Below are 11945 nucleotides of genomic sequence, written 5' to 3' on the forward strand. Positions count from 1 at the left end.
AAAAAAAACGAACCAATCACCCAAAAACAATTTTTCGTTATACATCCAAACAATAGAAAGAAACATATTTTCTGAACAACGACTCATTTTCTAGAAGTCATTTACAAGTGTTTAAACAGTTCCTAAGAAACGTAATTTTATTATTCGAATTTGACTCTTTTTTCTCCGTCCATTTCTGACCTTCCATGCATGCTTCTCCGCTGGCGGGCGCATAGATGACTTAGATGTGGATGTAGCTTTCAAAGAGTAATGCGAGCATGCGAGCCTTCTAGAATTATTGAATGGAAGAAAATAACACACAAACTATGAGAATGGAAGAAAATAACACAAACTATGAGAATGGAAGAAAATAACACACAATACCACATTTTTAAGAGACTAACTAGCAATTTTCATAAAATTGAAAAACATTTATTATTATTACTCCTATCTCATTTTACCTATCATGTATACTAGTCAAACAAACTCTTTATTCTTTACTTTTTTTTTTTTAATATTTTTAAATTTAATTTTTTGTGTTTTAGAGTACTTTTAATGTAATTTCTAAATATATAAATTTTATATACTAACATTAAACTCAATATTATGAAAATTGAATTCAAAATAACTTCAGTTAAACATCGTTAACCGAACTATACATATAAAATATAATAAATGAAATATTATTTTTCCTATGAAATTAAAAATAGAACTCCTCCCTACCCTTACTACCACGGCACACCTACCTACCTCACAATTATATTTATTTTTTTCATACAAAAGAAAGAACTTATAAATATCTAGGCCATTTTGAGCCAATAAGGTTATCATAAAGAGATGCAATTATAAATCATTCAGAAGAACATTACGGAAATAAGGGGAAGAGAAAAGAATAATAGTTACCTATTATCCAATCTCCACATTTATGGATTTCCATGTGAATATGATTAATCAAAGTCATTCTTCATTGAGATATTGGATATTAAAATTTCACAAATACTAACTTCAAAGTAAAAAAGTTATATATTCCGCTCAATATCTAAAAATATTTTATATATTTGGTCTAAAAAAATTACTCCGTATTTATATTATCTAAATTAAATCTTGAAATCACCCCACCAAAAAAAAAAATAAAAAATTAAAACTTGAAATCTAAATTGATTTTTAGATCTTGGATGAACTTAGTACATTATAAATTCAAATATTTTTAGTTATGCTATATTTGGATATAAATTTAATCCAGATATCAAATGTTAGGCAAAAACTTGTGTGAGACTGTCTCACGGATCTCAATCCGTGAGACGGGTCGGATCTTTGATTGATATTGTTAAAGATTTGACCCATTAATCAAATATTCGACTCGTCTTCATGAGACGGTCTCACACAAGTGTTACCCCGTTAAAATTTTACATATGCTACACTTGAAAGTAAAAAATTATTGTATATATTTCACTCAAACTAAACATATTCAAAAATATTTTAAATTTAGATATTTAAAAATCACTCAAATTTTAAAATTATGTTATTTTTATTACGTTATAGCCACCCATGGCCCCATAGATCTTTAAAAATCACCATAGTTTCAGCAGGTGGCATCTTTGAACTTGGATTTTTCAGCCCAGGAAATTCCAAGAATCGATATGTTGGCATTTGGTACAGCAATATACCAACCAAGGATGCAGTATGGGTTGCTAACAGAGAAACTCCACTAAACAACACTTCTGGCAAGCTAATGATCAAAGACAATGGAATCCTAGCTAGTACTCCTAGATGGTAGCAACCAAGAAATCTGGTCATCAATTTCATCAAAATCTTTGAAAAATCAGTGGCTACATGTCACCCGAGTACGCGGTTAATGGCAACTTCTCGGTAAAATCTGATGTTTTTAATCTTGGAGTGATTTTACTAGTACTCATTAGTGGAAGAAAGAACAAGACATTTCATCATTTAGATCATCACCATAATCTTCTAGGCCATAATCTTCTACAAATGAGGAAATATGCAGCTTTGAAATTGCAAACATGACATTTAGCACTCTTGAAGCTAGATGAAAACAACATAACTTATTGTCTCTCTCTACAACATATGACATGGCATCTTTGCCCAATATAGTGCAACTTTTTTCAATTAGTCTCTACTCACCCCCCTCTACCCTAGTATTTAAATGATTTTTCAAACCAAACTTAAGATTTCTCCTTATCTCATCATTCAAACAAAACAATATTAGGTAAACCCCAAAGTGCATAATATATTTTGCTTGAGAATAAAAGGCAAATTTTCAATCATTATTCTATGGACCATGGTCCACAAAAAAAAAAAAAATATATGTTATTTGTGTACATAATTGTATGCCAAGTTCAGCTGACACCTCAAACCCTCTCTTTTAGGGAGAAGATCTCAGGGAAAGAAAAATCAATGAAAATGAATCTAACATCTCATTTTTGAGAGGAAAAAAAAAAACATAATTATTCATGTACACACAAGAAATATAATAATGTTGATTTTCTATCTAGCTTGAAGAATGCTGCAGAACGTCATGGTCGCAATTTCAGAGCAGCATATTTCCTCATTTATCGGAGATGCTGGAATTGAATTCGTTTCTAAGAAGAAGCCTGGCTCTTTAGGCTGAGGTAAACCAACTTCCTCGTTCTCTAACATGAAAACTACCGACGCCATTGTTGGTCTGTCTTCTGGTAATTTGGAAACACAGAGAAGAGCTACTTGAATGCACTTTAGTACTTCACATTCCACATACGATGATTCTGTTAGACAATTATCCATTATATCTAGTGGGTTGCCTTCTTTCCACATAACCCATGCCTGCATAAATATATATATATATATATATATATATATATATATATATATATATATATATATATATATATATATATATATATATATATATATATATATAATCATCAAACTAGTTACTTAATTGTGTTTTATTTAACACAGGTAGGTAGGTTAGTGAAAATGATATATACTTACATGACCAAGAAGATTGTGATGATGCTCTAAATGATGAAACGCCCTGTTCTTTCTTCCGCTAATCAGTTCTAATAAAACCACTCCCAAGCTGAAAACATCAGATTTTACTGAAAATTTGCCATCGATAGCATACTCGGGTGACATGTAACCGCTGCATCCGAATTAAAAATCTATCAGCTCCAACTAAAGTTATTGATTTGAGTTAATTAATGTTTTGGTGGGTGATAAAACTTACTATGTCCCGATGACTCGCTTTGTTTTTGCTAGAGCATCATCTTCTCCAACAATTCTAGCAAGGCCAAAGTCGGAAATCTTGGGATTCAATTCCGCGTCCAGTAATATGTTGCTTGCCTTTAGATCTCGATGTATTATTTTGAACCTCGAGTCCTGGTGTAGATAAAGAAGTCCACGTGATATTCCCACAGCAATTTCGAAGCGCTTTTGCCATGTAAGCATTCTTTTTCTGCTGTCATCTGCATGCATGGATATTGTTGGGTCATGAGTTGAGTATGAGAGATTTTAGTATCCTATCCTGATATTTCAGTGTAAGTAAGATTGAAGAAAATCAAACCAAATATGAAATAGTCCAAGCTATTATTTGGCATAAATTCATATATTAGCATCCTTTGTCCTCCCTCTGCACAGCAACCAACAAGTGTGACAAGGTTTCTATGGTGAAGTTTGGCAATTGTCATCACTTCATTCTCCCACTCTTCAGCACCTTGCCCTGAATTTTCTGAAAGCTTCTTAACTGCTACTTCTGTGCCACTTATTAGCATGCCCTGCAATAGTTTTACCCAACCATATATATGTAATAATCTTTGATTTCGATCTCACAATGGGTAATGAGCCACAGTTTTGTACCTTGTAAACCGGTCCAAATCCACCCTCTCCAATAAGGTTAGCAGAAGAGAAGTTGTTTGTTGCAGAAACCACAGTTTCCAAAGAAAACAGTGGTAAATCAAAGTCTTCTTTGATATGAACTTTAGCTGCTGTAAAACAAGAATTTGAAGGATATTTAGAAACCATAATTCTAAAGATGAAAATGAGTGACAAATCTGACCTCTTTTCCTCCTTGTATGTATTATTGCACAGCAAACCAAAAAGCTGAGAATAAGTAATCCAGAAATTGCTGGTATGACTATCTTCATCACCTCATGTTTCTTCCCTCCATTTTGATACAGATCTGTCAAAATTTTAATTCACCCTATTAATAGATAATCAGCTATCGGCTGATAGATAATTTATCAAACACTTTTCTACAATCAGCTAATGCTATTAACTAGTCAAACCCACTAACCCAATCAGCTAACAACTATCAGTTAACAGTTATTTACCAAGAATTTATTAGCACAATGAAATTCTTACCAAAATCTGATGCAGCCACCTTGACATACACATCTTGCTCAATTTCACCATTCTCCTTAATATCAGTGAGGTCTCCAAACCAGAGCAAACATCCACTTCCACCATCTCTGACATCTAAGTTAGAAAACGCGGAGCAATTGCAATTTTTCAAGCACCACCTTTTACATTCCTCAAGGCTAATGTTCCTGTCGTACCAGGAATCGCGTGTGTCTGGCAGTTTTAGCCCTGTGTATACCAAAAACCTATCATCATTCCCACAATCCAATGGAGTTTTACGGGCACACCCGTTTGACCAATCTGTGGCATCCCATTGTTGAGGATACTTAGGGATGAATCCTTTAAGACAGTCACAAGAAGGGGAGTTGTTGATATTGCACTTGCCAAATGCTCCACACATGGCATAGTGGTCACACATATCTGCCTGTGCTGTGGAGTAAAGGAACCAGCTTTTGGTGCGTTCGATCCAAGTTAAGCGTTGAATCAGGCCAGTTGGAGTTATTACAACCCTGAAAGGAACTGAGCTGTTTATAAGCTCATATTTGTAGTATATCTCTGTGTCATCCATAATATACTCGAACGTGAAGAAGGGGTTGATTTTAATGTAAGGCACGCCTGTAAACGTCTTTCCATTCCATGGCCCGTGTCTGAAAGTTGCAGATTTGTTTGCACCTTTGAACTGAAAAATTTGAGGGAATCCATTAAGATCCAGCATTTCTGTGTATTCACCTAAACCAGGATCATCAGAGCTCTTCCATGAGTTCAGGCTCCAAGCATGGCCTGTGGCTAAGTTCCGACCTACCTTCATGCCTGGTAGAAAAGTATTGCCAGGATAATCAAAACTCTGCCAGGCGGAATTTTTGGAACTGTGATCATTTCCCTCTCGCACAACAAGATTTCCGGTGTCTGAAAGCTGAGCCACTGGATTTTTCAAGGATATTGATGAATTCGATGACCAGATTTCTTCATTGCTACCATCTAGGAGTACTAGGTTGCCATTGTCTTTGAGCATTAGCTTGCCAGACGTGTTGTTTAGCGGAGTATCTCTGTTAGCAACCCAGACCACATCCTTAGTTGGGATCTTGCTGTACCGAATGCCAACATATCGATTCTTGGAATTTCCAGGGCTGAAGAATCCAAGTTCAAAGTTGCCACCAGCTGAAACTATGGTAGTGCCATCTGTGATGGGGTGATCTGGGGTTATGGTGTCTACTGAGGTGCAAAATGTGAGTAGAGATAGTAAAATGGAGAAAAAGAAGTAGAGCCTGAGCTCTTCCATTGATTCCATTTTCTGTTCACTGAGGATTTTCGCATGAAGTTTATAAATCCTTTACAGGATAAACAAGAAAATTGATTTAGAAATTGAGTTTTGGAATGGCCTGGTGACAAAAAGGGCACGCACACGGCACATGTGACTTGTTGTTTCCAGAAAGGGCTCTGTTTTTTAATTGGACAAAGAAGACATGCTAACGATGCTATGCATGTTCCTTAATTTAAAAAAAGAATGGGCATACCTCCATTGAATTCCATATTCTGCCATCATAAAGTCAATTGATAAAAAAAAAAAGAGTTGACTTTTTTTGTTTTCTGTTTTTTGGTTGGCATCATTAATTATTTAACGGCGTCTGGTGCATCTAATTAGTGATATAATATATGATAAACGCCCTCAACATAATTAATTTATCAATTAATTTTGACTTATTTGACTATTATTAGCTGTTTAATTTGATTAAACAATCAATATGAGTATTTTATTAATTAGCTTTTTGTAATAACTTATTATTTCAAAATGTTAAAATTCTTTTTACTCAAAGTAACTTTTTTAATTAACTTTTTGAGAAAGTCATTTTACATGTAATCACTAACAGTTAATTTACCAAACATTTTTCTACAATTAGCTAATGCTATCAACTAGTCAAACTCACTAACCTAATCATAAGCTAACATCTATTTACCATCAAGTAATGATTGCAGATTTCTCTCGTCACTCAAAAAGAAAAAATTGTGAAGTACACTTTTAAGAAGTAAGGAAACAAGCAAATATGGGCAAGGAGGAAGGTTGTCGAGTTGTCGTCCATGGTGCGCTACTATAGACGATGAAGGTATGGGCATATGGGCTATTGCTGTCATGACAGTTTCTCTTTTTTGTTGGGTCAATATTTTCTAAAATTGGAAATGCTAGCAAATCAATAAAAGTACTTAAACAAATATCAAGCACACCAAACTCAACAAATTTCTTCGGTCTGATACTTAGCTGTAACTTTTAACCCGAGTTGACTCAGTCCTGATTGCGCCATCTTGAGTACTGGATTCAAGGAACGAACTACTATCTGCCATGCTTGATTGTCAAGTTGTGTTTGCTTTTTACTGACAACAAAATTTCAAAGTTCCCTCTTTTCAAAATCTACTCTATTATTTTCTAATTTTGGATGGCAGAAGGTGGAATTCAATCCGGGTTTGTCCGACAGTAAGGAACCTACGACAGCTAGCGCAGCGCATGTCAAAATGAGAAAACACTACACCTAATTCTAAGGAAAAAAAAAAAGAGGTTTGATAATGCAACAATATAAGGCTTTTAAAAACTTCATACAAAAGACCTCAGATAGAAAACATAAAATGAAATCAATGGAGGTCAGGGCCTCAGGTTCTACTTCTTTTGCTCAGGTAAAAGACAGAAATAGGAATAAGTTAGGAATGAGTGACAAAAATGGAAAGGTTTTAAAAATTAGATAATTTTAGAAAAAATTCACTTAAAATATGTGTTTTTATTAAAAATATTGCAAGTCTCAAATGAATTTCTTGAAATTTTTACAAATATCTTTTTATTTTTTATTTTTTTATGATTAGTTAGAAGGTTGAATGGAAACGGTGAGGAGGAGAGGTTTATGTAGAGCTAAGGAGACAGGTGTAAGCCATGCATGATTTGCAAGCTATGCTGGCACTTTCTAGTGGTAGACACACACACAAATCACCTTCACTTCAATTCTGATCCGTACTTGGACGAAATGCCACTTGCGTTTCTTGTATGTAAAAATTTAAAAACTAATAAAAAACGCATGTTTCAAGTAAATTTTTCTATCATCTATAGGATTTATAGACGTCATGAGAAAGAGAAAAACCTAAGAAAACACATAATGAAATCAATGGAAGGGCTGAGGCTCTACTTCTTTTCCTCCACTTTACTATCTCTATTCACATTTTGCACCTCATCAGTAGACACCATAACCACGGATCATCCCATCACAGATGGCACTACCATACTTTCAGCCGGTGGCAACTTTGAACTTGGGTTCTTCAGCCCTGGAAAATCCAAGAACCGATATGTTGGTATTTGGTACAGCAAGATCCCAACTAAGGATGTCGTCTGGGTTGCTAACAGAGAAACTCCACTAAACAACACTTCTGGCAAGCTAATGCTCAAACATAATGGGATCCTAGTACTCCTAGATGGTAGCAATCAAGAAATCTGGTCATCAAATTCATCAACATCCTTGAAAAATCCAGTGGCCAGGCTTTTGGACACTGGGAATCTTGTTGCGAGAGAGGGAAATGGCCATAGTTCCAACAATTCCGCCTGGCAGAGTTTTGATTATCCTGGTAATACTTTACTACCAGGCATGAAGATAGGCCGGAACTTAGCCACGGGCCATGCTTGGAGCCTGAACTCATGGAAGAGCCCTGATGATCCTGGTTTAGGTGAATACACTGAAATGCTGGACCTCAATGGATTCCCTCAAATATTTGAGTTCAAAGGTGAAACCAAATCTCCAACTTTCAGACACGGCCCATGGAATGGAAAGACGTTTACTGGCCTGCCAAGCATTAGAATCAATCCCTACTTCACGTTTGAGTATATTATAGATGACACAGAGATATACTACAAATATGAGCTCATAAATAGCTCAGTTCCTTTCAGGGTTGTAATAACTCCAACTGGCACGATTCAACGCTTAACTTGGATCGAACGCACCAAAAGCTGGTTCCTTTACTCCACAGCACAGGCAGATATGTGTGACCACTATGCCATGTGTGGAGCTTTTGGCAAGTGCAATATCAACAACTCCCCTCCCTGTGACTGTCTTAAAGGATTCATCCCAAAATATCCTCAACAATGGGATGCCACAGATTGGTCAAACGGGTGTGCCCGTAAAACTCCATTGGATTGTGGGGATGATGACAGGTTTTTGGTATACACAGGACTAAAATTGCCAGACACACGCGATTCCTGGTACGACAGGAACATTAGCCTTGACGAATGTAAAAGGTTGTGCTTGAAAAATTGCAATTGCTCCGCCTATTCTAATTTAGATGTTAGAGACGGTGGAAGTGGATGTTTTCTCTGGTTTGGAGACCTCACTGATATTAAGGAGAATGGTGAAATTGAGCAAGATGTATATGTCAAGGTGGCTGCACCAGATTTTGGTAAGAATTTCATTGTGCTACTAAATTCTTGGTAAATAATTGTTAACTGATAGTTGTTAGCTGATTGGGTTAGTGGGTTTGACTAGTTAATAACATTAGCTGGTTGCAGAAAAGTATTTTTATAAATTATGTGTTAGCTGATAATTGGTTATCTATCAATATGAATACTATTAATTGGGTGAATTAAAATTTTGACAGATCTATATCAAAATGGACAGAAGAAACATGAGGTGATGAAGATAGTCATACCAGCAATTTCTGGATTACTTATTCTCAGCTTTTTGGTTTGCTGTGCAATAATACATACAAGGAGGAAAAGAGGTCAGATTTGTCACTCCCTTTTCATTTTTAGAATTATGGTTTCTAAATATCCTTTAAATTCCTGTTTTACAGCAACTAAAGTAAATATTAAAGAAGACCTTGATTTACCATTGTTTTCTTTGGAAACTGTTGTTTCTGCAACAAACAACTTCTCTTCTGCTAATCTTATTGGAAAGGGTGGATTTGGACCGGTTTACAAGGTACTTAAACTGTGGCTCATTAGCCATTGTGAGAAATCAAAGACTATATGTTTATTAGACATGGTGGGTAAAACTATTGCAGGGCATTCTATTAAGTGGCACAGAAGTAGCAGTAAAGAAGCTTTCAGAAAATTCAGGGCAAGGTGCTGAAGAGTGGGAGAATGAAGTGATGACAATTGCCAAACTTCACCATAGAAACCTTGTCACACTTGTTGGTTGCTGCGCAGAGGGAGGACAAAGGATGCTAATATATGAATTTATGCCAAATAATAGTTTGGACTATTTCATATTTGGTTTGATTTTCTTAACTTCAATCTTACTTACACTGAAATATCAGGATAGGATACTAAAATCTCTCATACTCAACTCATGGCCCGACAATATGCATGCATGCAGATGACACCAGAAAAAGAATGCTTACATGGCAGAAGCGCTTCGAAATTGCTGTGGGAATATCACGTGGACTTCTTTATCTACACCAGGACTCGAGGTTCAAAATAATACATCAAGATCTAAAGGCAAGCAACATATTACTGGACGCGGAATTGAATCCCAAGATTTCCGACTTTGGCCTTGCTAGAATTGTTGGAGAAGATGATGCTCTAGCAAAAACAAAGCGAGTCATCGGGACATAGTAAGTTTAATTTTATCAGCCACCAATTCAAAACATTAACTCAAATCAGTAACTTTAGTTGGAGCTGATAGATTTTTAATTTGGATATATATGCAGCGGTTACATGTCACCCGAGTATGCTATCGATGGAAAATTTTCAGTAAAATCTGACGTTTTCAGCCTCGGAGTGGTTTTATTAGAACTGATTAGCGGAAGAAAGAACAGGGCGTTTCATCATTTAGAGCATCATCACAATCTTCTTGGTCATGTAAGTGTTAAATAAGACACAATTAAGACACAATTAAGTAACTAATTTGATGAATATTTATGTAGGCATGGGTTCTGTGGAAAGACGGCAACCCACTAGATATAATGGATAATTGTCTGATAGAATCATCGTATGTGGAATATGAAGTACTGAAGTGCATTCAAGTAGCTCTTCTCTGTGTTTCCAAATTACCAGAAGACAGACCAACAATGGCGTCGGTAGTTTTCATGTTAGAGAACGAGAAAGTTGGTTTACCTCAACCTAAAGAGCCAGGCTTCTTCATAGAAACGAATTCAATTACAGCATCTCCGATAAATGAGGAAAGATGTTGTTCTGAAATTGGGACAATGACGTTCTGCAGCATTCTTCAAGCTAGATAGATAGAAAATCAACATAATTATATTTCTTGTGCGCAGATGAATGATTATGGCCCTGTTTGGTAAAAAATTGGCCTATAGGCTAATTTTGACTTATTTGACCACTATTAATTGTTTGATTTAGTTAAAATATCAATATAAATGTTCGGTTAATTAGCTTTTTGCAACTCCAAAAGGCTAAAATTTAAAATGCTACTCCAAGCAACTTTTTCAATTAGCTTTTTAAGAAAAGAAATTATACTAAACAGCTATCAGCTAACAGCTAATTTACCAAACACTTTTCTACAATCAGCTAATGTTATCAACTATTTATACCATCTAATTAACACAATCAGCTAAAAACTAACAGCCATTTTACCAAACAGGACCTATGGCTTTTTTTCCTCTCAAAAATGAGATGTTAGATTCATTTTCATAGCTTTTTCTTATTATTAGATTACTAGTATTTGCGCCCGTGCGATGCACGGAATGAATTTGTTATAATATATTAAGAATATTTGGATTGATATTATAATTATTTAAATTAGAATATCAAATATTATATAGTGTAATTGAAAATATGGTTTGGATCGTTTATATGTTTTGATGTTATCATTGCTTGAATTTGAGCAAATAATTGCTCAAATTAATAGCTAATGTGTAGATGTACGCATGTGGTGCTGTAACTTTGAAGATTTTATTTACCATTGTTTAGTATTTTTATAAATTAGGCAAACATGCTAATTCTTTAGCAACTCAATTATAGGAATGAATTGCTATCCTAATTCATTTGTATGAAAAATATATTTTTTGTCTAGATATATAGCAATTTTGTCATTTAAAAAACATAATATCACCAATTGTATTTACACATTATTGAAACCTCATTGTATACGACATTGGTAGTAGCAACACAATCTTGTCAATCGTCGTCTATAATTAACATCTTTAGTCCATTAGGATGGGTGACTCGGGTGAAAATATATAATCGTAGAATATCAGTCAATTAGTAAATCTTTTATATTTTCAGTTAATTAGTAATATCATATTCATTTTCAGCCAATTATTCTTTTTTATTTTATGTCAATTAGTCAATTAGAATATCAGATGTAGTAATATTTTTACCTAATTTTCGTTCTATTTTTAATTGATGTAGAATATTATTATTAAAATATTTCTGTTCCATTTTTAATTTACCTTCACTATTGTTTAAAATATGCATTTACTATTGATGATGTAGAATATTATTATTGAAATATTTCCTTCCAATTTTTAATTAAAATGCAATGATCTGGCCATTTTTTTCACTTTATTCAATTATGAATCATTTTTTATTTGTAGTCAATCCTTTTATATTTTCAGTCAATTAGTAATATCATATTCATTTTCAGCATTTTTTTTAGTCACTAAGTCAATTAGAAATTAGATGC

At 34.5% G+C, this 11945-nt stretch overlaps 2 protein-coding genes across 2 annotated transcripts; one reads left to right on the forward strand and one right to left on the reverse strand.

The window, feature by feature from the left end:
• Positions 1–2406: 2406 nt before the first annotated feature.
• Positions 2407–5758, reverse strand: LOC109190459 (G-type lectin S-receptor-like serine/threonine-protein kinase At4g27290). Its single transcript, XM_019340943.1, has 7 exons — positions 4339–5758; positions 4034–4156; positions 3835–3962; positions 3542–3752; positions 3206–3443; positions 2971–3121; positions 2407–2799 (listed from the first exon to the last, which is right to left on the reverse strand). Exons 1-7 carry the CDS (start codon positions 5621–5623, stop codon positions 2485–2487), a joined length of 2451 nt encoding a protein of 816 aa, XP_019196488.1. The 5' UTR covers positions 5624–5758; the 3' UTR covers positions 2407–2484.
• Positions 5759–7446: 1688 nt separating this feature from the next.
• On the forward strand, positions 7447–10623 carry LOC109190458 (G-type lectin S-receptor-like serine/threonine-protein kinase At4g27290). Its single transcript, XM_019340942.1, has 7 exons — positions 7447–8757; positions 8956–9078; positions 9151–9278; positions 9361–9571; positions 9675–9912; positions 10009–10159; positions 10225–10623. The coding sequence occupies exons 1-7, from the start codon at positions 7470–7472 to the stop codon at positions 10537–10539; spliced, it is 2454 nt and encodes an 817-aa protein (XP_019196487.1). The 5' UTR covers positions 7447–7469; the 3' UTR covers positions 10540–10623.
• Positions 10624–11945: the final 1322 nt, after the last annotated feature.

This window comes from Ipomoea nil, unplaced genomic scaffold (genome assembly GCF_001879475.1).
Source record: "Ipomoea nil cultivar Tokyo-kokei standard unplaced genomic scaffold, Asagao_1.1 scaffold1576, whole genome shotgun sequence".
Classification (NCBI taxonomy): domain Eukaryota; kingdom Viridiplantae; phylum Streptophyta; class Magnoliopsida; order Solanales; family Convolvulaceae; genus Ipomoea; species Ipomoea nil.

Bases quoted from the DNA above. Each gene is read 5' to 3' on its own strand.
- LOC109190459 (XM_019340943.1), bottom strand. From the start codon at position 5,623: ATGGAATCAATGGAAGAGCTCAGGCTCTACTTCTTTTTCTCCATTTTA. The intron at 4,157-4,338 runs GTAAGAATTTCA...AAATTTTGACAG, and splicing joins GGTGGCTGCATCAGATTTTG to ATCTGTATCAAAATGGAGGG. The intron at 3,122-3,205 runs GTAAGTTTTATC...ATTCGGATGCAG, and splicing joins AAGCGAGTCATCGGGACATA to CGGTTACATGTCACCCGAGT.
- LOC109190458 (XM_019340942.1), top strand. From the start codon at position 7,470: ATGAAATCAATGGAAGGGCTGAGGCTCTACTTCTTTTCCTCCACTTTA. The intron at 8,758-8,955 runs GTAAGAATTTCA...AAATTTTGACAG, and splicing joins GGTGGCTGCACCAGATTTTG to ATCTATATCAAAATGGACAG. The intron at 9,572-9,674 runs GTTTGATTTTCT...GCATGCATGCAG, and splicing joins TTTGGACTATTTCATATTTG to ATGACACCAGAAAAAGAATG.